Source organism: Notothenia rossii, assembly GCF_949606895.1.
Source record: "Notothenia rossii genome assembly, chromosome: 4".
Classification (NCBI taxonomy): domain Eukaryota; kingdom Metazoa; phylum Chordata; class Actinopteri; order Perciformes; family Nototheniidae; genus Notothenia; species Notothenia rossii.
Window position 1 is genome coordinate 49,588,975 of NC_136902.1, and position 27,174 is coordinate 49,616,148.

General features: G+C 41.7%; 1 protein-coding gene across 2 annotated transcripts in view; it reads right to left on the reverse strand.

The window, feature by feature from the left end:
* Nucleotides 1–578: 578 nt before the first annotated feature.
* Nucleotides 579–27,174, reverse strand: part of LOC307037918 (sodium-coupled neutral amino acid transporter 3-like) — a 98,668-nt gene continuing 72,072 nt past the window's right edge. For both annotated transcript variants that reach the window (XM_079679137.1, XM_079679136.1), the window contains exons 7-16: nt 20,524–20,605; nt 16,782–16,864; nt 16,200–16,258; nt 14,716–14,832; nt 14,549–14,628; nt 14,043–14,143; nt 13,732–13,856; nt 5,433–5,577; nt 1,275–1,378; nt 579–1,163 (exon numbers count right to left, since the gene is read on the reverse strand). In XM_079679137.1, coding sequence (XP_079535263.1) covers nt 1,059–1,163; nt 1,275–1,378; nt 5,433–5,577; nt 13,732–13,856; nt 14,043–14,143; nt 14,549–14,628; nt 14,716–14,832; nt 16,200–16,258; nt 16,782–16,864; nt 20,524–20,605 — 1,001 coding nt within the window. In that variant the 3' untranslated portion in view covers nt 579–1,058. The remainder of the gene's footprint in view (nt 1,164–1,274; nt 1,379–5,432; nt 5,578–13,731; nt 13,857–14,042; nt 14,144–14,548; nt 14,629–14,715; nt 14,833–16,199; nt 16,259–16,781; nt 16,865–20,523; nt 20,606–27,174) is intronic.

The window sequence follows — 27,174 nt, forward strand, 5'->3', positions numbered from 1 at the left end:
CCTTACAATTGAATGGCCATGTTAGCCATTAATCCTTATTAAGCACAATAAATGTTTCATATCAAGACTTTTGGTTGTCAGGGTGCCATGTGTATAAATCTTAATTATTTTTGCCTGCCTCGTTGTAACATCTATCTATAAATGTATGTATAACGATAAAATGTACTACTTTAACTACCTTCTTATCAAATAATAAACAACACATGTTTTTTTTTTGTCACATTAACATTGTATCTTATTTGTTTATTTTCCTGAGTATCCTCTTGTTTCTGTTTTCTGGAGCAGGCTCCCGGAGTTGCCTCCTTGGAGCCTTGTTTCTCCCTTTGGTTTTCTCCCCAGCAGGTGATAATGATTGGAGCTGATTTCTGACTCTATACTACGGTTTGCAGACCCCTTTTTGCCCTGAATTTAAGTATTTTTAGTTTTGCACATGAGCATCTCTGGATGTGTGCAGACTTGGGCTCTCTTTTATTGTAATGTTCCATTAAACAATTGGTCATCTTGGAGCTCGAAGCAGCAGTGTGTAGTGGAAATCTTTCAACAATACAAAACATTAAGCTTGAAACTAACAAAAAGACTGGGTTCCCTCTTATGCTGTTTATTTGGTGTGTGCATTTCTCTGATAGACAGTAAATGATCTAGACTCACACACATACCGGTACACTCTAAAACACACATTAGCAATACAGTTTTGGTATGCTACAAGCAATTCACGCTGCATATTCAATTCTTTTTTTGCTATCAAACTTTGCTGATAATTAAACAGATGTTTGAATGTTGCGGTTACTTGACACCACATTTATCCTCAGTTGAGGTTTTTGATGGTTCATCTGTACAGAGGAGCACCACCTGTGATGGATCCTGGTGGTGCCGTATATTTGAACCTTGGTGGTCTACATAACAAGACTGGGCTCCTCTCATCACTGTGGAGGATTGGGTTGTCCTTATGATGAATAAAAACAGTCCCACCAAAGAGCTGTGCCTTTCAGCAGTATGTTCCATCTGGCTTCCCATCAAAAGGACTTGAGGTGGGATTGCTTCAAAGCTTGGGGTGCACTTCAATGGCCGCCAAGGTTTCGCTTCTCTCCACTCATCCAGTCAAGCACAATGAACATCAGGCTCATGGTCATGAATATGAAACCCAATGCTGTGAAACACGCAGCCTGAAACCCCAACGAGAATATGTCCAAATATTAGAATCACAAGGACAAACTAGTTTCACTTCCATGAACTGTTGTGTTGGCCTTCTCAGTCAGGGAGAGAACTCAACCTACCTGGATCTTTGGTCTGGAGTTCATGGGCTCGTGGTCAGTGGGGATGATCCGAATGTAGAACAGTCCCGGTAGGATGAAGATTAGACAGGGAGCAGTGGTTGCCCCTAGACACAGAGAAGGCATAATTCATCATTTCACTGTAAAACAAAATGTGTCTCAGAGAGAGATGTTTGCTGTAATGAACAAGCCATGGCATAGAATGATCAATTGGATATCCAGAACTGTGGTCCTCTGTAAACTGCTTTATCTGGTTTAACCATCCATTGTTGCATTAATGCGAGACTTTGGAAAGAAGAAATAACATAACCTTCTGCTTACAAAAATACAAGTTTAGGCGTAGGCTAGTCTCTATAAACAGCATATGACTGCAGAATCTGAAGGCTACGGGACAGGATTTTAGTATCAGAAGCACTCTAGTGGGTGTTTCTAGTCAGAGTAGTATTGACCAATTATCTGAGCTGACTTTGGTGGCCCTCAGAGGATGTTGGAGATTGGGTTTAGGCAACGAAACTACCTGGTTTGGTTTTATGGTTTACATTTAAACCAAATAAAATTAAACCAAAGAATACATTTAACTTATAGGCTTGTCAAAATTCTCCAATTCCATGATTCAAATTGACTTTTGATTTGAAGGAAACGATTTAATTTAATTTGCATTGACAATTACATTTTTCAACTTCCTCTCAAAAAGAAAGGCTACATGATATCTGGTGTAATATGGGCACCATATACCGTATATCAGGTTCAAACTAACATTCTGACTGTATTCTACAATAACTTTAAAGATGTAGCAGCAGATGAAAACATGCATTTTTGCCTTCAAAACACAGTTCATAATTTAGTGCTTTATAAATTAAAAACATTAAAAAGTGTTTTTCACACAAAGCCAGACAAGACCCAAGAACTGAAGTCCTGTGAATACAACACTGCTGAAGTGAGTGCTTTAACTCCTGATATTCTCATTTCATATTTATATCAATTTGTATGATACGATTTTATTCTGCATCCATAACTACTCTACTATACTAGTAGTGTTTCTATGAGACATTATGGTGATATTGTTATGGTAAACTGAGTGTCATCTGCATTCAAATACTAAGTCGTTGTTCTTAATCTGAGCAAATGGGAGCATTTAAATAAAAAAAGAGGCCTGAAAAGGAGTTTTGGGGAAATCCTTATGTTTGCTCAGATGTGTAATACCGATCGACACAAAGTATTGACAATCAGAGATTTAAACCAGTTTAGAGCTGATCAGTCCCAGTAGCGTAGCGTGGGGAAAAAAGTTGAGGAAGCCAAGGGGGGTTGTCATTGTTATAACGTAACCAGATGAATTATTACAGCGCCCGGTATCATTTTACACACATGTGTATCATACAGATGCAGGACTTGCACAAGCCTGTTATCTAACCGACAGGTCCGCACGCACTCTCCGGCCAAAAATCTCTCGTCTTATTAATTAATACATTTTCTTATTAATGTATGCAGCCAACACCCCACCCAGATGCATAGCCAGACGCTTAATGCGCGGTGCAGATTCGGTAATGAATACAAGATAAGCATTCATTCACAAACTAAATCAGGAGACTATATAGTATCAGTATGTGTATGTTGAAGTATTATTTGAATTATTTGAAGTATTAAAGTAAACGTGTTATGACAGAAAGTTCAATAAGGCGTATTTCTGGTATATTCCTTTTTAAATGTCCCATTTTTAGTATAACCTGTGACTTCTGCCTTGAGTGAAAAGATTACCCGGTGATGAGTATTTTTCAGAAAGTCTTGTAGCAGTTAGAGGCGCTGAGTCTTTTTGGTAATCATCAATAGTCTTTGTAATCAACACGGGAATTCCCAGAGACATTTTCCTCAGATAATGCAGTTAAAGTCTTGTTAAAGTTAATGATTTATTTCCTGCAAGGCTCATACAGAGGCCTGGAGACCAGGGTCCTTTTGTTCTCATCAATAAATGTATTCATTCCAAGTAAGTTGACTTCGAGGTGAAAGGAAGTTCACAGAAGCCCTTAAGCTACAAGAACAATTAACTTCTGTTAAAGATAAAGATGTGTGTGCGTTAAAGATGCATAGAGAATATGTGTGTTCATTACTGTGGCCATATGTCCTGTATAATCATTGATCAACTATTCCTGTGTTTGTGTTTTATTTGATTTCTCTGTTTTATTCTTTCATGTGTGGGTACTGATTTGCTACAACATTTATGCAGTGGTTAGCTTAAACATGCTTAATTACTCTGTATGAAGTAGAGGCAGCTTTTCATGACAGAGAAGAGAGAGCTGGGGGAGGAGACATTCTCCATCAGACACAGCATGTCAAGTATCAGGGAAGTCTACATATCTTAAATAATATGTGTGTGTTTAATCACTTTGTATCAATAATAGCAGTCTGTGTAACAAGAAGCTGGAAATATGATAAATGAAACCTTTATATTTTGGAGTAAGATGTGAGCGGGGGGGATATTCTTATGTGGACAATAGCTCAAGTCTCTGGAAAGGCTGCAGGCTAAATGAGTGTCCACTACTATTTCACTGCTTGAGAGCAGAGGTAATGTTTTCCTCTCGTTATTATTGATATTAAGGTAACTCACATGTGTTATTTGTATATTACAACTATATCTTAAATGGCCAAAAGTATGTGGAACTGTGTGTGCTTTGGAGCTGATGGGAGAGGGGGCTGAAGAGAGAGAAGTCTATGCAAAAGTGCGTGCGCAGGCGGCAAGAATGCGAGACAAACGAACACCAGATGTGTTGTTTCCGGGTCTCCTGGCTAGCTCGCGCTGATTGGCTACGACACGCCATCGTTTTGCATCTCCCAATGAGATGACCTGTAGGGAGGAGCATCCACACAACTCCTCCTGTCTTGTTTTGTATGTAAGCCTGTTCTGTCTTTGATTCGTTCTCTCTTCCTCCTGCTGTCAAGACAAGTAAATTCTCCCTCCCAGCGGGAGAAACCAGAGCCGGGGTAATCCAGATTACTTTGTGATGTTGTATTGTTGTATTTTACCATTAAAACATATTATTGTTTAACCATTATTCTGGTGCTTTGAGTTTTCCTTCTGTTGTGAACCAGCTCATAAAGGGACGGCGCGGAGCAGAGGTGCTGCTCCAACAATGTACAGTATGTGTATGAAACACATGACTTCAAAAACAGTTATGTGCATTAATGTTAATTTCGTCAGCAATTTTTTAATTTAGTTTTAGTCTTAGTCCTGTGTTAAATTTCCTTTTTAGTTTTAGTCATATTTAGTCACCTTCATCCTGTTTTTATTTAGTCAAGTTTTAGTGGACTAAAAGTCTGAGCATTTTAGTCAAAGAAAACAGTAACTATTTTAGTCAAGATTTAGTCGACTAAAAGTCTGAGCATTTTAGTCAAAGAAAACTAATTATTTTAGTTTACTTTTTGTCAATGAAAACTGTTGAGTCTTTTTTAGTCATCAGATTATATAGAGTTTCAGTCAAACTAGTGTAGCCAAAACCAATAATTTGTCCTTTTAGTCAAACTTATTTCACAATAAGATTATATCTTGTCCTTATTTGTTGAAAAACATCAAAAAAGTTAGACTTTTTCGTTGTCAGTCATTTTGACGGACAGGATCCTAACATTTCCGTCATAATCCATTATTACCCGTCGAGTCTGTGCACAACTCGTCACTCACTCGAGCTGACGGGGGGGTATTCGGTTAACGCGACCACTGCTCCCAAGCTCTGTTGTTGCCATTTTATTTTCTGTTAAATAAGGTTAGACCCGAGTCTTCCAGACAATTCACAGTGTGCCGCTGCCCGGTGTAATTCAAATAGAGTGGCGAAGTCACGCCCATCTACTTCCGGTCCATGGGACCTTTATTATTTATATCAGTCCTCTGTTGTGGCTGACAACGTTAAAGGTCTCTAATACAAATTAAAGGCTGAATTAATACCACGTATCTCAAATACTTTTATGAACTTGATGTCTGCTCTAACTCTAGATACTTGAAAATAATGGACAATTGTTTTCTCATTGTCTATTGAACTCAAATAGTTATAAAATCAGCAAAATCCTAAGGAAAAGTAATTTCATAAGAAAACAAAACATATTAATAATAATAATAATAATTTGAAGTATTTTGAGCTATGTTTGTAGTTCCAAATTCCAAGTCTCATAACCCACCACTAATGCCAAAGATGTCTCGAATGTTGGGAACGAGGATGACCAGCAGGTTGACCACACACAGCAAACAGAGGGCGATGGTGATGTGGCGGATCCAGTTGAAGGGCCTCCCTGGAAACAGCAGCTGCAGGAGGGCCCGGCGGATCTGACACAAACACAGACGTTAGGACACATAGCCTGTAGCTACACAGGTATCAGAGCCAGTCAATGTAGCAACCAACCTAACACCCATGCTGTTTCTCAATTTGAATACTTCTTCATTTAGTTAGATGTATCTCCCCCTGCTGGCAGTAGTTCATTTGTGATAAAGTTCTACCATGTGACCAATATACAGGGTTCGTACGGGTGCATGAAATCCTTGAAAAAGCTTGAAATTTGACATGGTGTTTTCAAGGTTGGGAAAGTGCTTGAATTTTGGGAATGGTGCTTGAATTTGGGATAAAGTGCTTGAAAATGTAAATGCTTTACTTCGCTTTTTAGATTAAAAGAAAATAAAGAAGTCGGAGCGAGTTTAATTGCTTCGCTTTTACATAAAACAGCTCCGCTCCGGCCTTCCCGCGCTCTGCGCGTGACCTGCAAGTGTTTTTGTTAGGTGTGTGACCTGGGCATTTCGATGAGAGTGATAGATGACAGTATGCCAGGAGGTTGCAGTTTCAACGAGCGTTGGCTAGCAGAAGACAAATACAATCCATAGCTAAGACGAGGGTCAAGCCCACGAGTAGCCTCCTGCAAAGTTTGCAAAAAATAATGATGAGAGAGTCGGCGCTGATGAGCCACATGAAAGGTACGCCGTAGTAGAGCATTTTAGATTAGGCTAACGTTGCATGTTACGTTTGTTTAAGCTAACATTAGCAAGCTGAATAGCGAACTTGATGAGGGATAATAATTGCAGGGGACAATCATTTCAGAGGAGCGTACCTATGTTATGTGCGTTACAGTCGCCATTCTGTGGTGTTCAGAGGATGAAGCACTCACTTGTAATTCAACCCAGTCATTCTCACGGCATTTCGTGTTATAGTCACGAAATATAATCTATTGATTTGACACAGAACGATTTTAAAAGCAATGTATTTCTACTGGTAGTATGTTTCGTGCCTAAACCAAATGTGACTTGCTCTATCGAAATATGTCACATTGACCCGAAGACACATTTTCGTTTGTATTACTGGCCTGGGGGAAGCTTGCGAGTGTGTGTGTGTTTGCGTATTTTTGCGTTTGTGTGTATTGTGTTTGTGTACCGGGGAAACACTCACAAGAAACACCGGCTGTTGTTACGCTTGCTGTGACGTTAAATTACTCCGTTCTCCGCTTGTAATTATGCCTTTACAAGCTTCAAAGTTGTATTTATCATCTGAATTTGCCGAAACAAGTTTAATGTTCTTTTGATCGCATAGGGATGAAACGTATACCAATAGAATCTGTGGACTCTCAGCTTTTCATATGATATACAGGGCTCGACATTATAAATGGCCCACTGTCCCGGAAGCACTATTTAGACACCCCGGCCAGCATAATGTAATTTAACGTAAAAAAAAAAATGGTCCTGTGGTATTGGTATTTTGACAAGCAATTTTGTTCAATTGTTTCGTTTATTAACACTACAACATAGCGTTTTGTGAGGCGGTTGTCGTTGTTGGGTGAAAAGCAAACAGCTGTTTGCTGCGGAGCGCAGCGCGAGCAGTCTCCCGTGAGCGGGAGCGCGCTCCTTCACTACAGACTCAGACTCAGTTTACACCTATGGTTTACACGCAAAATCAATAGCGCGAAAAGTGGTGGGGTCAATAGGACCGGCTGGCGGAAATAGGTATAAATGGCAATTTTTGGGGCGATTTCTTCAATCTGACTTCATATTGACAATTTTTAACAAAAGAGGGTGCTACATAACACACTTTCAGGAAAAGTCACGGACTGGGAGACTTTAATATTTTATTGAAAAAAAGTTACATACAATAAAAAAACAGCTGTGGGTCAAATTGACCCGATGGCGGTGCTAGTGTTAATCCCATATAATTGTAGAATGAACAGTCTTCCTTTGAATATGTATAAATAAGTCATGTGTATTGAGTAGTGAAAATGACCTACAAATCATTGTACACATTTGTAAATATTATTTTCCACTTGTTACCATTGTGAGTCTATTTTTATGCAGCTCTGCGTGATTTTGTGGCTACAATTCAGGCTAATACGCTACCAGAGGTGGAATAAGCACTCAGAAACTGTACTTGAGTAAAAGTAGAAGTACTCAGATGTTGTACTTGAGTAAAAGTAGAAGTACCAGAGTAGGAATGTTCTTTTACAGTAAAAGTCCTGCATTCAAAATGTTCCTCAAGTAAAAGTAGAAAAGTATTATCATCAACATAGTGAAAGCAGCGACAGTAAAAGTAGTCATTGTGCAGATTGGTCCATTTCAGAATAATATATATGATATGTTTTATAATGATTGATAATTAAAGTGTTTTCAAAGCTGGTAAAGGTGCTCTAGTTTGAGTGACTTTTGTATACTGCAGGGTAGCTTGTGAATTTACTCCAGGTGCAACTAAAGTCTGATTTAACACTTGATTATATTTCACATCATTCATCCACATCTGTAAAGTAACTGAAGGTATTAAATACATATAGTGGAGGAAAAGTACACCATTTACCTCTGACTTGTGTTTACAGCCAACCTAAAAGTACCTAAAAAATAGTAATCAATAATGTATTGAAAAGTTATTTGGCTGATTTTTGTATATCGGCTCCGCCAGGTTATATGGAATGCCCAGTCTACGTACAGATGGGTCACTCATTTTGAAATATTAAACTTAGTTTTCTTTTCTTTAATTTTTCATCCTCATGTAGAATGCTATCACGAAACACACATTTGGTTGTTTATAGCATAAAGATAATCTGATTTAATGTGAGGTAGGGAAATAAGTACGTGTATATAAATATGTCATTTACAACAGCTGTAATATGCTTGAAAAGCTTGAAAATGCACCTTGAAAATGCTTGAAAAGTGCTTGAATTTGACTTTGGAAAAGGTGTAAGAACCCTGAATATACCATGTGACAATCTTCTTCAATCCTCGTGTCCATTCCTTTGGTTGCATTCTTGGTTGGTACATCTATTACAAACATAGTCTTATTTTATTTCTTCTAAATATGTTAGGTAAGTTAAATCTATAAAAAGATAATTTTTGGGTTTGAAAAAAATCCATGTGTGTGTATATTCTCTGGCATTTCTCCAACGTATTGTTTAATAGCGATTGTAACTATTCTTCTAGATATTTATGTGTCTATTGTATTGTGTTTTATTTCTAAGTTTCAGCCTTTTTCCATCTTAAACTGATTATAAACGACTACTCCGGTCTCCAGTGCTTGATGGTGGAAGGTGTTTAGCTGCCCGTCAAAGTCCACAGGGATACATGCACGTAGGTATGGAATGCCAGTTAAGCCAAAATTAAATAAATACATAATTAAATAAATACATATATATATATATATATATATTAATGCTGTCAAAATTATCTCGTTAACGGCGGTAATTAGTTTTTTGAATTAATTGCGTTAAAATATTTAACGCATTTAACGCATGTGCAGAATGGCCCGCCCCATACATCCCACCAGTGGCAGCGCCAGGGTATGGCTGGGGTAGGCTACAACCATACCAAGAACTGGCTTAGTCCCACCATGAAAAATGATGTTAAAGTAAGCTAAATAAAGTCCGCCAACTCGCGCCGAGAATTGCAAAGACAGCAGTTAGTAAGATTGATTTCAGTAGCCACTTGTCTGGAAATACCGAAGACCAGAAACGGTTTTGAAAACTTTTGTCACGTAGTGATCGTCTTCTCAATAGAACATCTTTGATAATGTCTTCTGGCCAATCAGAATCAAGATAACGTCGTGGTGTTGTTGCAGGAAGTCCCGACGGAGAATACTTTTGCTGTAGTACAGGGGTGCACATAACTGGTACGCAGGTTATGTGCGTAATCTGAAATGCGTACCGTCACTTGTGTCACAAAGCGCATTTGCGTACCGACGTACTTGTGAAGCTTTTCCAGAAGGCGGTTAGATCACCGGACGACAGAGTCGGTCTCCGAGTGCACAGACAGGGTTGCTGTTAACGTCGGTCTGTACAGCGGAATTGTGCCAAAACTATGCCAACCGGCTGCGGAGGGAGACTCCCCCCCTTCACTGGAGAACTGCGCTAAAACAGCTGATCACAATGTTCACACTGTGGTCAAAAAATAGTCCACAAGCCCCACCCCCCGTCGACTTTCCTGAAGTACTCCCCCGTTGATAGAAATCAACACGTAATGAATTAAGACCCCACGGTTTGATGATTGATAGGTGTGTGGGCTGTCTTTCATTTTGACACACAGAAAAATGTTATAATAAAAATACATACTGTATGTTAAATGGATATATCCGCCTTCTTTCATTTATCTTTCCATTCCCACAACAATATACTGTACATAAAGAAATGGCATATTTTGGACATAGTTCGAATGGTGATTAATCATGATTAATACATTTTTAAGCTGTGTTTAATCTGATTAAAAAATGTAATCGTTTGACAGCCCTAATATATATATATATATATATATATATATATATATATATATAAATATGCATATGAAATAAATTCTGAAATAAATAAATGAGGCAATAAATATGTATACATGTACATGTATTTAAATACACATTTATTTATTTCATGGGACTTTTATTTCATAATGACACATTTATTTATTTCAGGGGACTTGTATTTCATAATGACACATTTATTTATTTCAGGGAACTTTTATTTCATAATGCCACATTTACATTCCTTATATGCAAATGAACGGGGTGTGGTTAGCTCACAGATCCAGACCAAAGCAACAGCACCACAACACTGACTCAATAGCTCTTGTTTCCCACTCCAGTACTCTTAAGTGGTTTGCAAACTGCCAATAAACCAAACCGGTTCCGGTTCAAGAACCGTTCTTGTGCTTTTCTGGTGCTTAACTGGTTCTTCTCTGGTTCTGAGTCCAGAGCCAGTTCCGGGCTACAGCCTGATTTAGCTCTAGTTCTTCCTGTTTCAGCCGCAGCGGAGCCGGCTTTAAACACCGAAAACCGGTTCTTAGCTGACCCCACTTGGCTGCCCGGCAAGAACCAAGAACCACGCTCACGTCGGAAGGGGGCGAGATTAACCTGAGCCATAATAACAGTTTATGGCGAGTACGGAAAATGAAAGTTGTAACAAGCAGTAGCGCTGAGCAAAGTGACTAGAACGCAACCACACACTTATAAAAAAATAACACAATTTATAAAGTCAGGCAACACTAACCAGGCTTCGTGTGATTCTGTTTATTTGTACCTTACTTTGACCATCCGTTCGCTGTTATTGATCATTGTGGAGAGCAGGCAGAAGTGTTGTTTTGTATTATAGCAGCTATCAGATGGAATCAATGCATGGGCTGCACAGGTTGTGCTGTCGGACTATCACAAGTAGAATCATAATGAAAAGGTAAAATGTGCCTGTAGAAAACGGCTTATGCCACAATAGGATAGCAACAAGTAGTCAAGATAGTCAGTTTAGCTTCGGTTGCTGTTGCATAACTGCGGTAAACTCAGCCGTCTCTCGCGTTCGCTTGGTCAAATCAGCAGCTATTCATTTTTGAGTGCGCAATGAACAGCGCCTTTACGGTAATTGCTGTACAAGAGTAAAATAATGCATGTTTTTTTCTGCTTTATTTGCAATACAAGTCATTTGTACCATAAGTTGTTAATACAACTGACACTGTTTGACTCAGCCCTAGTTTGACTGCACAATAAAAGGAAGTTTTTACTGTGTACTTTTTGGGTAATACTCTCTCAAAGTCCCCTCCTGATATTTGATGAGATAAAAATATTTTTAGCAATAACTTCTGAATAAAATTGGTTCAGTTGGACTCAGTACTTGTTAGACTACTACCCCAAATACAATGAGGTACTTTTATTGTGTACTTTGAGTAATACTCTGTCAAACTCCCTTCCCGAGTACAATAATGTATGTTTTTAGCTATCTTTGATGAGAGATAAAATGTTATTTTGCCAAAGGTTCTTAGTTAAATTGATACTGTTGTACTCATTACTACTTGGACTACTACCACAAGTACAATCAAGTACTTTTAATGTGTACTTTTTGAGTAATACTAGGTCAAACTCCTGTCCTGAGTACACTCTCATGTATTCTGCTATCTTTGATAAGAGATAATATCTATATTATTTCAGATATTTATTTAAATAAGAAGTGGCCTTTGAATAGATATTGCAAAACAAAGCCTATATCACCTGCAGGCTTAGCCAGTGTTTATTTCTTCCTGCACTACAAGATTTCGATGTGTACAAATCTGGGCCATTTATTGTGTAATTTCTCCAAACACATATACAGTACAAATGCCTGTATTGGAGTCTTAAAAAGGTGCAGTAGAAGGACTTTAGCAGCATCATAAGAGGCCAACAAGAGTGACAGGGGTGTGTCACTGTGCTGAAGGAAAGTTGTGAACAGCTATCCAGGATAGTCTCTAAAGACTTTCCAAGGGGTAACAATGCTGATGCTGGAGTACTGATCTAGTGGATCTAGTGTTGATGTCATCTGTCTACCATATCCTCTTAAAATACTCTGTCTAACATTATCTGTACATTACATTACATTACATGTCATTTGTTAGACACTTTTATCCAAAGCGACTTACATGCATTCAGTACTGTGGACAATCCCCACAGGGGCAATTTGGAGTGAAGTGTCCTCTCCTGATTCGAAGTCCAGCACAATATCCACTGAGACACAGCCTCCCAGTATTGTGAACGCTTTTAACGCTTATTAAATATAGCAGAACACATGTATTATTCTACTTAGGAGGGGAGTTTGACAGGGGATTACTCAAACACTTGACTGTACTTGTAAGTAGTACTGAGTCCAACAGTGCCAATTGTATTAAGAACGGCAAAATATTATTTTATCTCTCATCAAAGATGTATGGTCATGAAGGATGGGTCATGACCGAAAGAACGAGATTGCGGATACAAGCGGCCGAGATGGGTTTTCTCCGCAGGGTGGCTGGTGTGTCCCTTAGGGATAAGGTGAGAAGTTCAGTCATCCGGGAGGGACTCGGAGTTGAACCGCTCCTCCTTCGCGTCGAAAGGAGTCAGTTGAGGTGGTTCGGGCACCTAGTTAGGATGCCACCTGGGCGCCTCCCTAGGGAGGTGTTCCAGGCACGTCCAGCTGGGAAGAGACCAAGGGGTAGACCTAGGACCAGGTAGAGGAATTATATCTCTTCGCTGGCCTGGGAGCGCCTTGTGACCCCCCAGTCAGAGCTGGTTGATGTGGCCAGGGAAAAGAAAGTTTGGGGCTCTCTGCTGGAACTGCTACCCCCGCGACCCAACCAGGGATAAGCGGGAGAAGATGGATGGATGGAATAACATTACTGAAATTAAGGCTATAAGGGCATTAATGGGAGACCTTTTTTTAAGTAACTAATGCGTTACTGTTCACAGTAACGCATTACTTTTTGGTGTAAATAATCAGTAAAGTAACTGAGTTACTTTTGAAATGAAGTAACTAATAATGATAATTAGCTACTGGTTTTCAGTAACTAGCACAACACTGCTTAAGAGTACTGGAGTGTGAAACAAGAGCTATTGAGTCAGTGTTGTGGTGCTGTTGCTTTGGTCTGGATCTGTGAGCTAACCACACCCTGTTCATTTGCATATAAGAAATGGAAATGTGGCATTATGAAATACAAGTCCCCTGAAATAAATAAATGTGTATTTAAATGTACATGTATACATATTTATTGCCTCATTTATTTATTTCAGAATTTATTTCATAGGCATATTTATATATATATTTATTTAATTATTTATGTATTTATTTAATTTTGGCTTGAATGGCATTCCATACATAGGACATAACACCTTCCCTTAGTATACTGCATGTCCTGCACTGTGAAAGTGTATGCAGTGCGTGAATTCTGATCGTGTAGTGTTGTCTCAAATTGTACACAGCAGCTGTGCCCTGCCAGAACATGACATTGCTTTTGTTAGCATTGCAGATTAAGCAATTTACCCTTTGGCTTATTTTCAACGCCAGTTAAGTGGTATTTTACTTTTAAAAGTTTTTTAAAAGAATGTATAACTTTCTTAACTTGCCATATTCTGCAATGGGACGCACTTATGCACTCGAAACAGCAAATAAAGAAGTACGCAATTTGAGACAGAGCGACAGTCAGTTCAGGTCAGTGTCATAGAGTACGTCAGATGGATGTGAGTGTGAAGGCCACACATGTTCTTACAGGAAACAAGACAACAGGAACGGTCAGAGTGACAGCCACCAGGACGGCCAGTCGGACACACAGGATCAGAGTGTCCAGGGGGTCCACCTTACTGTAGGTATGGAGCAGCTCTGCTTCAGTGTTCCCTACACACACACACACACACACACACACACACACACACACACACACACACACACACACACACACACACACACACACACACACACACACACACACACACACACACACACACACACAAAGATACAAAACCTGTGTCACCTTACTAGACTGAACTATGTTCTGCAGACTTATAGATCTGTCACTCTTACCAAAGAAGGTCAGGTATCCAAATATGGCTGTGAAGAAGTACATGGTGAACATGCCCAGGATGGAGACATTGCCAATATTCTGCATTCTTCTGTTGGTTGGGCTTTAGGGGAAAAGGTGGCAGATGTTGTAAAACAGTACAGTACAAAAATGAAAGAGAGTGAAGCATGGCTATTATAAACGTTTCTTTTAAGAAAATAATATATACAAATCTGACAATGAAGCTGTAGACTACTGTCCAGGTTAGACATTTTAGGTATACTTCTATAAAAAAAAATTATATAAATATATAAACAGTATTTTTCCATCAGCTTCCGATGGCACAAAGCCACAAAAATTGGGCCCAAGGTGTTTGGAAGATATTATTTCAATTTTGAGCATCATTAACTCCTGCACCTTTAAAAGGCAGGAAAGGGTATGAACCAAAGAGTATTCCCTTTTGACTCTCACAGGCATGAATGTTTTTTCATGCACACTGTATGTGAATATCAGGAAGTGTGCATCGTACTTGCTCAGTTCGGTGTAGATGGGAAGCACTTCAGGGTGACAAACAAAAGCAAATGCCAGGATGGGGATGGTATACGCCGTCTTTAAATCAAATAACACAGTAACTTCATAAACTCCCTGTGAAATATGATGCACCCACTAATAGTTCCAGATCATAAACTTTCTGACCTCTTGATTGATGGTGAAGTATTTGGCAGTGCATGTGTCCTCCAGGAAGACTGCGTTCACAGAGTGGTTGCCAAACCCTTCCAGAGGGCATGCAATGTTGAACTTCTTATAGATGACCTGATGTGGTAGATAAAGAGAGTTTGAGGAAGGAGAACAAATGCTATCTTTCTTGCCTTTGGTTACTAAAGAAAAAACATGTTGGTACTATTTGGAATCTCCCTAAAATATTGTATTGTAGTATTTTAGCTCTTCGTCTCTATATCTCCGTTGTTGTTATATTGAGTTTTTGTACATGGCACTTAATGATTACCTTTACCTAAGTTAATTTGTTAGCAAAAAGGCAAACAGGCCTTCCATTCCACATCCATGCTCCACTATGTCCCCCAGCTAGTCTCTAACTGTCTGCAGGGAGTGTACAGTGGCTCAAACAGTCTGCTGGTGCTGGTGGTTGATTAGCAGAGAGACTGAACCAAACCAGTGAAATTGTGGACAGTGAGGAATGGGTTTGAAACTTTAAAGGTGTGTTCACACCGGACAACATCACAGTTTCGAAGATACAGGGCTTATCTCCATGAAGATACTAATAACAACAAAATAAACATATTTTGACGCAAAATTATGGTAATGCACGTATCAAAATGGTGCCGAAATAACAGCATACATCAGTATGCTGTTACCAGTTAGTAAAAACGATGAAATATGCTTTGACTGTGCTAAGAAGAAATTGATTTACATTTAATCGCACCTTTAGTCTTTTACGTAACAAACAGTCCATTGTTCATGAAGCTGTTATGCTTTTAACAAACTGTTGTCCATCATTGATGACCCCCCCCCCCTCTCCACCTGCAGCTAGACAGACAGATAACCACCCCCCCCCTCTCCACCTACAGCTAAACAGACAGATACCCCCCCCCCCCCCGCCCCTCTCCACCTGCAGCTGGACAGACAGATACCCCCCCCCCCCCTCTCCAACTGCAGCTGGACAGACAGATACCCCCCCTCTCCACCTGCAGCTGACAGACAGATACCCCCCCCCCCCTCTCCACCTGCAGCTAGACAGACAGATACCCCCCCCCTCTTGTACACTTTCTATCAATTATCTATGCGCAAATAGGGTATAATATTTAATTAAACTTCCGAGCAGTATATAAAGTAATGAAACATCTGCAACTTTAAAGTGATAAACATCAATGCCTCACTAATTATAATACAAATATAAAAAAACTAAAATATAAGATGTTAATGCTCTGTCTCTGTGTGGGAAGAACACAACCTTATATGAAATATGATAATAACAGCTGAATCTAGGTAAACGTGCTCCTCCTGGTGGATATATTCACCAGTGCTGCTGATTTCCACACACGGAGTACAAGTCGCCCTGAGTTTACCAAGTCATAGCTGGAGATTTGGAGAACAAATGATTTCTCCAGCACCACAGTAAACATAGGAATAAAGTAATACACTGATACTACCCCCAGACTCACCGCAGACAGGAAGAAGACCATGCAGGAGATAGAGAAGCCACTTGTGTAACCCAGATACCCTGCAGTGAGCAAGAAGACAACTCTCAGACACGACTGAGAACCGGGAGAATAGGAAGGGTTTACTTCTTGTTATGCAGATAAGTTATTGGGCTTTTTTGATCAAATAACATTTGTTGGAAAATATTATCATCAAAAAAAAATGGCTTATTAACACATGAATACTATGCCATATATGTTTAGATATACTGTATTTAAGAAGAACATTATAAGTGAAGCACGAGTTTCAAGTGTGGGTCATATTCCATTATACTTTTACAATTAGCTGAGGGCCAATTAAAATGAACCTGGGCCGTAGTTTGGAAACCCCTGCTGTAGGGGCTCTGTTGTGAGTTATGTTATGTTGAGATTTTATGCAGTTTGATTTTCCTTTGGCTTCTCTGAGTCCTATTGGAGAGCAGCATCTATCATTTGTCTCCTTATGAGTTAGGTTAAGTTCTGTCAAAGACTTAAATGAAGTGATGTCTTGTTTCAACAAGCTGTCTGAGGAGTTTTAGTATGATAAGATGAAGTGATGTGGCATACCCAGGTGTTTCATCAGGGCCAGTGGGAAGATGATGCAGATGGAGACGATCACGATGAGGTAGTTTCCATTCATGTACCATTCCCTAGTGGCAGAACAAATGAACAAATGATATCCCACACAGTTAGGCATACACACAAATAGTTGGCTGGAATCGATCCTTGGAAATTGTGGTTGTGGTGCATGCACGGTAACCATTTGCTCTGTGTCAGTTCTCTTTTAGAATCACCATTTTTGTTCAGTCTGTCCCAGGGGGCAGGATGTTGAATGAAGACTTCTGATCTGCTATTTTACAAACCTCAACAAGTTACTGCAATAGGAGACTTTGCTTACCGACTTGGCTGATGACATGGTAACACACAAGAACGTTACTAAATTATAAATGTTGAAGAATGCAATCTGTGATACCCGCAGACTTAAAAGTATATTAGCTCTCTTTAATACCCCCCCCCCCCCCCCCCGTACTTCCTGTGCTGAGGTTTTACATTATATTTCATTATGTCTGAACTTGTCAATAGAGCACTAAATGTAAATGTATTTCCAGCTGAGAATAGTACTCTTCAAATGCACTATTTCCTACTGTTAAATAACTTTTGTTAAAAATTATTAATTCATTGAAAAATTCCACTATGCATATTTCCGGCAGTGGCTCAGTCAGTAGGGGCTTGGACTGGGAGCTGTAGGGTCGCCGGTTAAAGTCCCCAAACATACCTAAATATGGAGTGTGGACTTCTACTTGGAGAGGTCCCAGTTCACCTCCTGCCCTGCTGTGGTGCCCTTGAGCAAGGCACTGGACACCCCCCTTCCCCCCTCACTCCCATTGCTCCCCGGGCGCTATACAATAGCTGCCCACTGCTCCTAGTACTAGACTCCTGGTACTAGGATGGATTAAAAGCAGAGAATACATTTCACTGTGTGTGCTGTTTGCTCTGCATGTGTGACCATTAAAGAGGGTTTCATCCCTCCCAATTCTATTCTATTGTTTTAGGTGTTCATAGATGAACTTTTCAATAGGAACCAATGGGCTTGAAACTGAGAGCCAGAAGGTCAGAAAGCATTAAGAGATTAACATGGGGTTTGTATTTTCTAGTCATCTCTAATTGGGCAGGCGACACTTTTATTAAATGTAATAAAACAAATTGTGTCACGGTTTGTGAAACAAGCAGGACCCAAATGCAGATATAAACTGAAACTTCCTTTATTTCAAGGCTATGATATATATACACAATGACAAACAGAACACTTACCGCAGAACTAGTCAGGGAACAAGACGAACCGACCAAGACAGACAGAAAACCCAGAACTTAAATACACACAAGACTCAATCACACAACAAGACACAGGTGAGGAGGGAGGAGAAAACACAGGGGCCCAGGTGAACATAATCAGACAATTAGACACACCAGGGAAACTAATGACAAGACAATAACCCAAAAGAAAACATGACATGGAAAACAGCAAAAACACCCAAACCTACAAAACTATAAACGTGACATAACATGAGAATCGTGACATAACCCCCCCCTCAAGGGACGGATTCAAGACGTCCCAAAAAAACAAAAATTCCAGCAGGGTGGGTGGAGGGGGTCTGGAGGACGGGTCTCGGGCGAACGGCCCGGGGGCAAGGCAGAGTTCAAAAAAGGGGAATTCGGGCGGACGGCCCGGGGGCAAGGCAGAGTCCATGGAGGGAATCTCGGGCGGACGGCCCGGGGGCAAGGCAGAGTCCGAGGAGGGGTGAAGACCAGACAGCTCCGGAGGCCGGTCAGGAGCCGGTGTCGGCAAGATCCCCCATGGAAGAGGACACAGGACCGGCAGGACCGCCGGCAGGAGAGCAGTCGGCGGAATCCCCAACGCGACAGGACATGGAGTTGGCAGGACCCCCAGCGGAAGAGTAGTCGGCGGGACCTCCAACGTGGCAAGACATGGAGTTGGCAGGACCCCCGCCAGAAGAGCAGTCTGCGGGACCTCCAACGTGGCAAGACATGGAGTTGGCAGGACCCCCGGCAGAAGAGCAGTCTGCGGGACCTCCAACGTGGCAAGACATGGAGTTGGCAGGACCCCCGGCAGAAGAGCAGTCTGCGGGACCTCCAACGGCTCAGGACATGGGGTTGGCAGGACCCCCGGCAGAAGAGTATTCTGCGGGACCTCCAATGGGACACGACATGGAGTTGGCAGGACCCCCGGCAGAAGAGTAGTCTGCGGGACCTCCAACGTGACAAGACATGGAGTTGGCAGGATCCCCGGCAGAAAAGTAGTCTGCGGGACCTCCAACGGCACAGGACATGGGGTTGGCAGGACCCTCGGCAGAAGAGCAGTCTGCGGGACCTCCAACGTGACAAGACATGGAGTTGGCAGGACCCCCGGCAGAAGAGTAGTCTGCGGGACCTCCAACGGCACAGGACATGGGGTTGGCAGGACCCCCGGCAGAAGAGTAGTCTGCGGGACCTCCAACGGGACCAGACATGGAGTTGGCAGGACCCTCGGCAGAAGCGCAGTCTGCGGGACCTCCAACGGCTCAGGACATGGGGTTGGCAGGACCCCCGGCAGAAGGGCAGTCTGGGGGACCTCCAACGACACTTGAGTGGGTTGGTTCGCCAACAGAACCCGGGGAGCTGGCGTCGGACGGACAGCCATCAGGACACGGGGAGCTGGCGTCGGACGGACAGCCAACAGGAGACGAGGTGCTGGAGTCGGCCGGTACGCCGACAGGACTCGAGGAGCTGGCGTCGGCCGATGAGTCAGCAGGTGACGAGGAGCCGGAGTCGGGACCATGGTTACTGGAGCCGGCACTGAAACCGGGACCATGGCTGTAAGGTCCGGTTCTGGGGCCGGAAACATGGCTGTAAGGTCCGGTTCTGGAGCCGGAACCCTGGCTGCAGGGCGCGGAGCGGAAGCCTGGACCCTGGCTGTGTAAGCCAGGTAATGGAGTATGGAAGCAAAGCTGCGTGGGCCCGCACTGGAGCACGGAGCCACGGCTGCTGGGTCTGGCCCTGGAACCGTAACCATGGCTGTTGGGCGCGGAACCCTGGCCTTGCGTCTCTTAGGAGTTTTTTGGAGGCTTCGTGGACCCCCAAACTCCAGACCAGACCCCAAGAAAGGGTCAGAAAATGAGGACTGGCTCTCAGGGCTACGTGAAAAAATCCTAAGCCACTCGGGCAACAAGCTCCAGAGCCAGGGTTTGCGAGCAACCTCCTGATGTGCCTCCTTCAACGCAGCCTCTCTACCCCGTCTAGATGAGGCGCCTTTCCACGTATAAAAAATATACTCCAGAGAATATCCAAGACGTTCCGCCTGTAGCTTCAAAAGATCTGCTGGGTCCATTTTAAGGTCGGTTCGTACTGTCACGGTTTGTGAAACAAGCAGGACCCAAATGCAGATATAAACTGAAACTTCCTTTATTTCAAGGCTATGATATATATACACAATGACAAACAGAACACTCACCGCAGAACTATTCAGGGAACAAGACGAACCGACCAAGACAGACAGAAAACCCAGAACTTAAATACACACAAGACTCAATCACACAACAAGACACAGGTGAGGAGGGAGGAGAAAACACAGGGGCCCAGGTGAACATAATCAGACAATTAGACACACCAGGGAAACTAATGACAAGACAATAACCCAAAGGAAAACATGACATGGAAAACAGCAAAAACACCCAAACCTACAAAACTATAAACGTGACATAACATGAGAATCGTGACAAATTGTTTATTTCAGTGTTGTAGGCCCACTCACCCAGAGCTGGATGTCTGGTCAAGAAAGGCTTGGATGACCAGCGGTAGCTCAGATTTGACGATGAACAGGTAGCTGGACATGGCTGCAAAGGAGGTGACAGTGTGAAGAAGAGTGATTATTAGTCTATAAGGCCAGATGGATTTGTTTACTTTTATTTATTTAATCATTGTAAATGTGGCACCCCTGGGATGTGTGACCACATTAATATAATTATTATTATTATTTAGAGTTAGAACATGCATTTATTTTGTACATCTGTTATTTTCATGTCATTAACGGGGTTGATAGATGCAGTGAGTAGTGAGGCAGAACGTTTGTGTTTGATTCAATGGTTCCGGGGTACCGATTAAAGCGACGGACGTTCCCGGGGTTTCCTCAGAAGTAATCTGGAAGGAAACCGAACACAACGTGTCCTCATTACTTCTGTTTCACCTGCACCATACAGGTTGGTAAACTGTGCATAAATCACAATGAATTCCCCATAAGGTTTGCAAAGATAACATGTAATGGCCCGCTAACAGTTGAAGACTTTGTAGCGCTGTTTACTAGGGATGTAACGATATACCGAATATCGCGGTATCGCGGTAAATAATCTTCCAAATACCGTCGTGAGATTGACAAAATCTACCGCGATTTAAAAACATTTTTTTTTTTTAAAACACTTTTTTTTTTTTAAACCTTTATTTAACCAGGTGGTCCCATTGAGATCATCGATCTCTTTTTCAAGAGAGACCTGTCCAACATGGCAGCAAGTAGGTTACAACATGAAAATAAAACAACAGATAACACAAAAGGACATCGTATTTACAGGGCTACATTTACACACCTAGAGACATTGACAAGTACCAACCATATATTTATATCTCGCCATGTCAATAAGCCTGGCGTTAGACTTTTTCGCTGTCCGTCATTTTGACAGACAGGATCGTAAAATATCCGTCATAATCCCTTATTACGCGTCGGGTCTGAACAGTTCACGATAGAGCAGGGGTTGCCAACACGTCGATCGCGAGCTACCAGTAGCTCGCGGAGGTTTTCCGAGTAGCTCACCAGAGGGCGCTAAAGTGCAGTTGACATGTTGAGACATATTTATTTATGTAGTATATTTTGAGAGTAAGAAAGATAGAGAAAAAGAGACGTAAGATGCAGTCATGACAACTGAGGAAGGTCCGTCAAAGAAGAAATCTAAAATATACTACTTTCATGACGAGTGGGAACATGAATTTTTATTTACGAGCATCAAAGACAAGTGTGTGTGTTTAATTTGTGGCTCGAGTGTTGCGGTGGGGAAGAAGGGAAATGTCGAGCGGCACTTCACAAAACTTCACGAAAACTTTTCAAAGGAGTATCCCGCCGGCAGTTGCCTTCGCGTTGAGAAGGTGCAACAATTAAAAGCTACGCTACAAAGGCAGCAGTCACTGTTCACGAAGCCTGCCAAGAAAGCTAGCCTAGCTACAGAAGCATCGTTCCGAGTCGCTCAGTATTTGGCAAAGAACAAAAAAGCTTTCACTGATGGCGGTGTTCTTAAGGGAGCGATGTCTGTTATGGCAGAGACTTTGTTCAGAGACCACAAGAGCAAGTCGGAGATAATGTCTGCCATTGACGATGTGCAACTGGGAAACAACACTGTGGCGAGGAGAGTGTCGGCGCTGTCAGTGGATGCCATGGGACAGTTGGAGCGGGACATGGTCAGGTGCAAGTGGTTCTCCATACAGTGCGACGAGTCGGTGGATGCGAGCGACACAGCTCAGCTGTCTGTGTTCATCCGGATGGTGTTTGAGGATTTTACGGCGAAAGAGGAATTTCTGACACTGCTTCCACTCAAAACAACAACAAGAGGTGTGGACGTGTATAATTCTATTAAGAATTATTTCATAAATAAAGGCGTGCAAATGGAGAAGCTTGTATCCATAACAACTGATGGAGCCCCGGCTATGAGAGGTCGCCACAACGGTTTTATCGCAAATTGTAAGTCAGATCCATATTTCCCACGTTTCCTGAGTTACCATTGCATCATTCACCAAGAAGCACTTTGTGCCAAAGTTATGGACTTCAATCACGTCATGAAACCTGTGATACAAATAATAAACTCTATCCGAGCGAAGGCAAAGCAACACAGGAGCTTCAAAGTTTTTCTTGAGGAACTGTCAGCTGAATATGGAGATCTCCTTCTCCATGCTGAGGTGAGGTGGTTGAGTAGAGGGAAAATCCTACAGCGCTTCCTCTCCTTGCTGAATGAGGTAAAGCTCTTCATGGAAGAGAGGGGGGAGGACACCTCCATCTTATCTGATGCTGGTTGGGTACTTGACCTGGCCTTTTTGACTGATCTGACAGGAAAATTAAACCAGCTTAACCTCCAGCTACAAGGCAATGGCAAAACAGTATGTGACATGATTAGTGCTGTAAAGGCCTTTAAAGCAAATCTGTGTCTATAGCTCCAGCAAGTAAAGGGAAATAAATTGCATCATTTCCCCTCTGTTCAAAAAGTACTGCAGGAGAATAAAGCTGCTGCTGGCTTTCTTGACTTATCAAAGTACTGTGACTGCTTAACTAAGCTTGGGCAGGAATTTGAGGACAGGTTTCTTGACTTTAAACAGCTTGAGCCCTGTGCAAGTTTCCTTGCTAACCCATTCAACATCGTGGATGTTACTGACATGTCTGAGCAACTGGCCAGCCTTTTCAGTCTCAGTGCTTCAGAGTTGGAGCTGGAGATAATCAATCTCCAGAATGACATTCAGCTGAAAGCACATCAGATGGACAAAGATTTCTGGAAGCTATTGGACCCAGAGAAATTCAAAAACATTCAAACTGCTGCACTGAAACTGTCCTGCTTATTTGGGTCAACAGATCGCTGTGAATCAGCATTCTCTGATATGAACTTTATCAAATCCAAATTCAGGACAAGACTTACTGATGAACACCTCAATGACTCAATCAGAGTGAATTTGTCAGGATACACACCCCAGTACAGTGCTCTGGTGGATGCTATGCAGTGCCAGGTGTCACATTAGCTGAGTCAGGAGAAAGACAACAACGCAGTGACAGACTGAATGTTTGAAGACATATGTTTGCTTGATGCAAGTTGAGAAAAGCACAAGCCATATTCCCCTTTTACATGTGAAACAAATTTGTGAAATGCTTGAAATAATTTAAATTATAGAGCTAGAAATGTTATTATTACAATTAGGAACTTTGCACTCTTATCTGTAAAACGGTTTACTGTAGTTATTGATGTTAAAGCAGAACTCAGTATTGCATGGTGATTATTTGTCTTTTTTTCTCTTCATGAGAAAGTCAAGTTTATTCATGTTAATGTTAATGTTTCTGCTCTTGAGTCACGAATGTGATATGTGCACTGAAATCTATATAAAATAACATGAGTAGCTCTTGGCCACTTTCTTTTTTCAAAAGTAGCTCCCGGTTAGAAAAAGGTTGGAGACCCCTGCGATAGAGCATGCTCGTGAACTGTCAACGGGGGGGGGGTGTGTTATGCCGTGTGTGCATGCAACTCGCGGGACGCGCACAGCGTGAAGCAAAACCTCCCAGACATGTATTGATCTGTACGGCAAATTACGGTTTGGGAACTATATCATTTCCTTTTGGAGGGCATGCATAACACGGCATAACACCAGAGCCTTGCTGCGGGGAAACGTTGGCGCTGTTCCGAGTTTGTTCTAATCTGTCAAAATGACAGACTGCTTTCAGATTTTTCCGTCATTGTTAAATAAAATATTCGGTTAACGCAACTACTGGTGTCCCAGCAACATCAGTACCAAGCGAGAGAGTTGTTTCCAGAGCAGGGGATATTGTAAATGCCCAAACACCCCAGCTTATAAATACCTGGAAATGTGGACATTCTCATATTCCTAAAAACCTGTCGGATGATGCTGAGTGAGTGACTAGTGAGTTTGAGTTGAGTTACTTGAAAAACTAAAGTGAAACTTGATTTATTTTATTGCAGGGTCTGATTATTAAATGTCCTTGTTTATTTGTGAGATGCAGTGGCATAAAGAAAATGCTTACTTTGTTTGGTAGTACTAGTAGGTACAAAAACACTGGTTTTCTTGTTCCAGTCTGTTACTGTCACTTTGTTTTTGACACTTTAAAATACTGCTATCCTACAAAAAGGCTGTAAAAATCAGATTTATTATGTAATAAAGAAACATTTTCCGAGTAAAAAAATGTTTTATTGAAGAAAAAAAAAATTATGATTTTTTTTTTTCTTCCCTTTATTATTCAATATCGCGATAAATACCGTACCGTGTACTTGTTATCGCGATATTATCGTACCGTGAGTTTTTGGTATCGTTACATCCCTACTGTTTACATGTGTAAAACTGTTATATAGTGTGTGTGTATTAGCCTAGCTTCCCCGGTACGGCGCCATTTTGGGGACAACGTGATCTGACGCAGTAAGGAAACAAGTTTGTCAGTATATCTGAAGGCTCCCACACACTGAGTATTTACATGCATGTATAGTGATTGTGAGTTTGTAATAAATATGTACTTTGTAAGGGTTATAAGTTGGTTACTGTTGATAAAAGAGTAAGGTTGTTTGTTACACTTAAATATGTTTCAGTAATGCATTTTAGTGACCTGCCATTAATGGCAGAAGGTAAATAGTCAACATGACAGGTTAGAGGGGTCATGAAATACTACTTTTAAGTGAAAGTAAAAAGAAGAGTAGTATTAAATACAGGTTAATACTGTATAAAAATGTATTTAAGGTACAACAAGTGTTATTGAATGTGAAATTCAATTCGAAATATGTGTTTATCACATAAAAGAATAACATACAGACAGAGTGAAGGTATGTGAATGGTTATCAAGGAATGTAAGTCGAAACTGAAATGTATAAGATAAGTAATATGTTTATATGATTTTGTGTAATAAAACAACCGCAGAAGTAATCTGGAAGGAAACCGAACACAACGTGTCCTCATTACTTCTGTTTCACCTGCACCATACAGGTATCATCACTGTTACTGTGGTCCTCATATTGGGGACCCGTAACAGTTCTTGGGGGCTCGTCCGGGATCGGCGCCACCTACTGGTCGGGAGCCGATCCATTAATGACTTCTAGGACCAATACCAGAGCTGATGCGAGCAGAGAGCTGTAAGCTGGAGCAGACGTGGAACTGTTGCTGAACTGAGCGATCCATCGTGAGTGAATTGGAAGAGCTGCTGTCATGTCGGAGAGCCAAAGGAAAAGTCTGGTGTGGGACATCAGAAGAAGCCTACTCTCCTTGTCAGCGAAAGAACTCCTCCACATTGCCAAGGAAGTGGGTCCAGTGCCAGGCCAGGAACCGTCTGAGCTCGAGGAGGGAGACGATGAAGGCTGCTTCAACTACATCAGTTTATTTATGCACAGTAAGCACTTGCTTGAGTCAGAAGATAGTGGGATGGCTCACTTGTTGATGTTGAAAGATGCTATTGATGACATTGTGAAAGACAGAGAAGTAAGTGTACCGGGTTTGCCACATGTAGAACCACACTTAGAGATAAACACAGGTAACAACACTAAGCAGATATCTGAAGCTGAGACAGATCTCACCGCTTCTCCAGTCAGTTTTAATGCTGTAGGTGATAACACAAATACTGGGTTACTGGAAATGCTCAATAGCTATGAAGACCTGGGCAAAAGGTTAAGACAAAGCATTTTGGCACCTGCAACACAGACACTAGAACCAACCCCACTGTCACCAGCACACACTAATAAGTCTCATAACAGCCCACACTCAACAGCTCAGTCTGCTGCCCAGTCCGGCCCTGAGACAATGATCTCCTTAAGAGAGCTCTCCTACCTCCAGAGGAGGGAGTTTAAGGTGCAAGGGGGTCAGGTTGGTGATCATTCTTCGGACATAAGCTATAACAATGTCTGTAAGCAAATCGAGGAAGGGATTAGAGAAGGTGTCCATGACGGAGACATAGTTCGTGGTGTGCTCCGAATCATAAAACCTGGAACTTTCAAAGACATGCTAATAAATAAGGATGACCTGACAGTGATGGAGCTCAAAGGCTTTCTCCAGGCCCACTTAAGAGAGAAAAACAGTACGGAGTTATTCCAAGAATTAATGTGTGCTAGACAGGATGATAATGAAACACCACAACAGTTTCTCTACCGAGTGATAGGGTTAAAGCAACGTGTCCTATTCACCTCCAAACTGTCAGACGCAGGCATTAAATACAGTCCAGCTACTGTTCAAGTTGTGTTTCTACATACGGTCTTGCAGGGACTTGGATATAAACACAGTGATGTACGCAGAGAACTAAAGCCTCTTCTGTCAAGTGGTGAGGTGAGTGATGAAACAATATTACGCCATGTAATGAGAATCACCAGTGAGGAGAGTGAGAGACAGAAGAGGATAGGTCCTTCTCGTCGGCAGGCAACAACTAGTGCTCATAGCGCACAACTTGAGCTTAACACAGTCCAAGAGTGTGGCAACAAACAAGAGAGCACAGCACACAAAACAAAAACAGACCCAATAAAAGAGCTTGCAGCTAAGGTAGATGAGCTAACCAGCATGGTTGAGGCTATGAGACAACAAAAGCAGCCACATCCGGCAGACATGATTAACCATAATCAATACTCTCAAAACAGAGTGAGACCCAGGAGAGAGAAACCTTTTGGTTGTTCAAAATGTGTCGAAC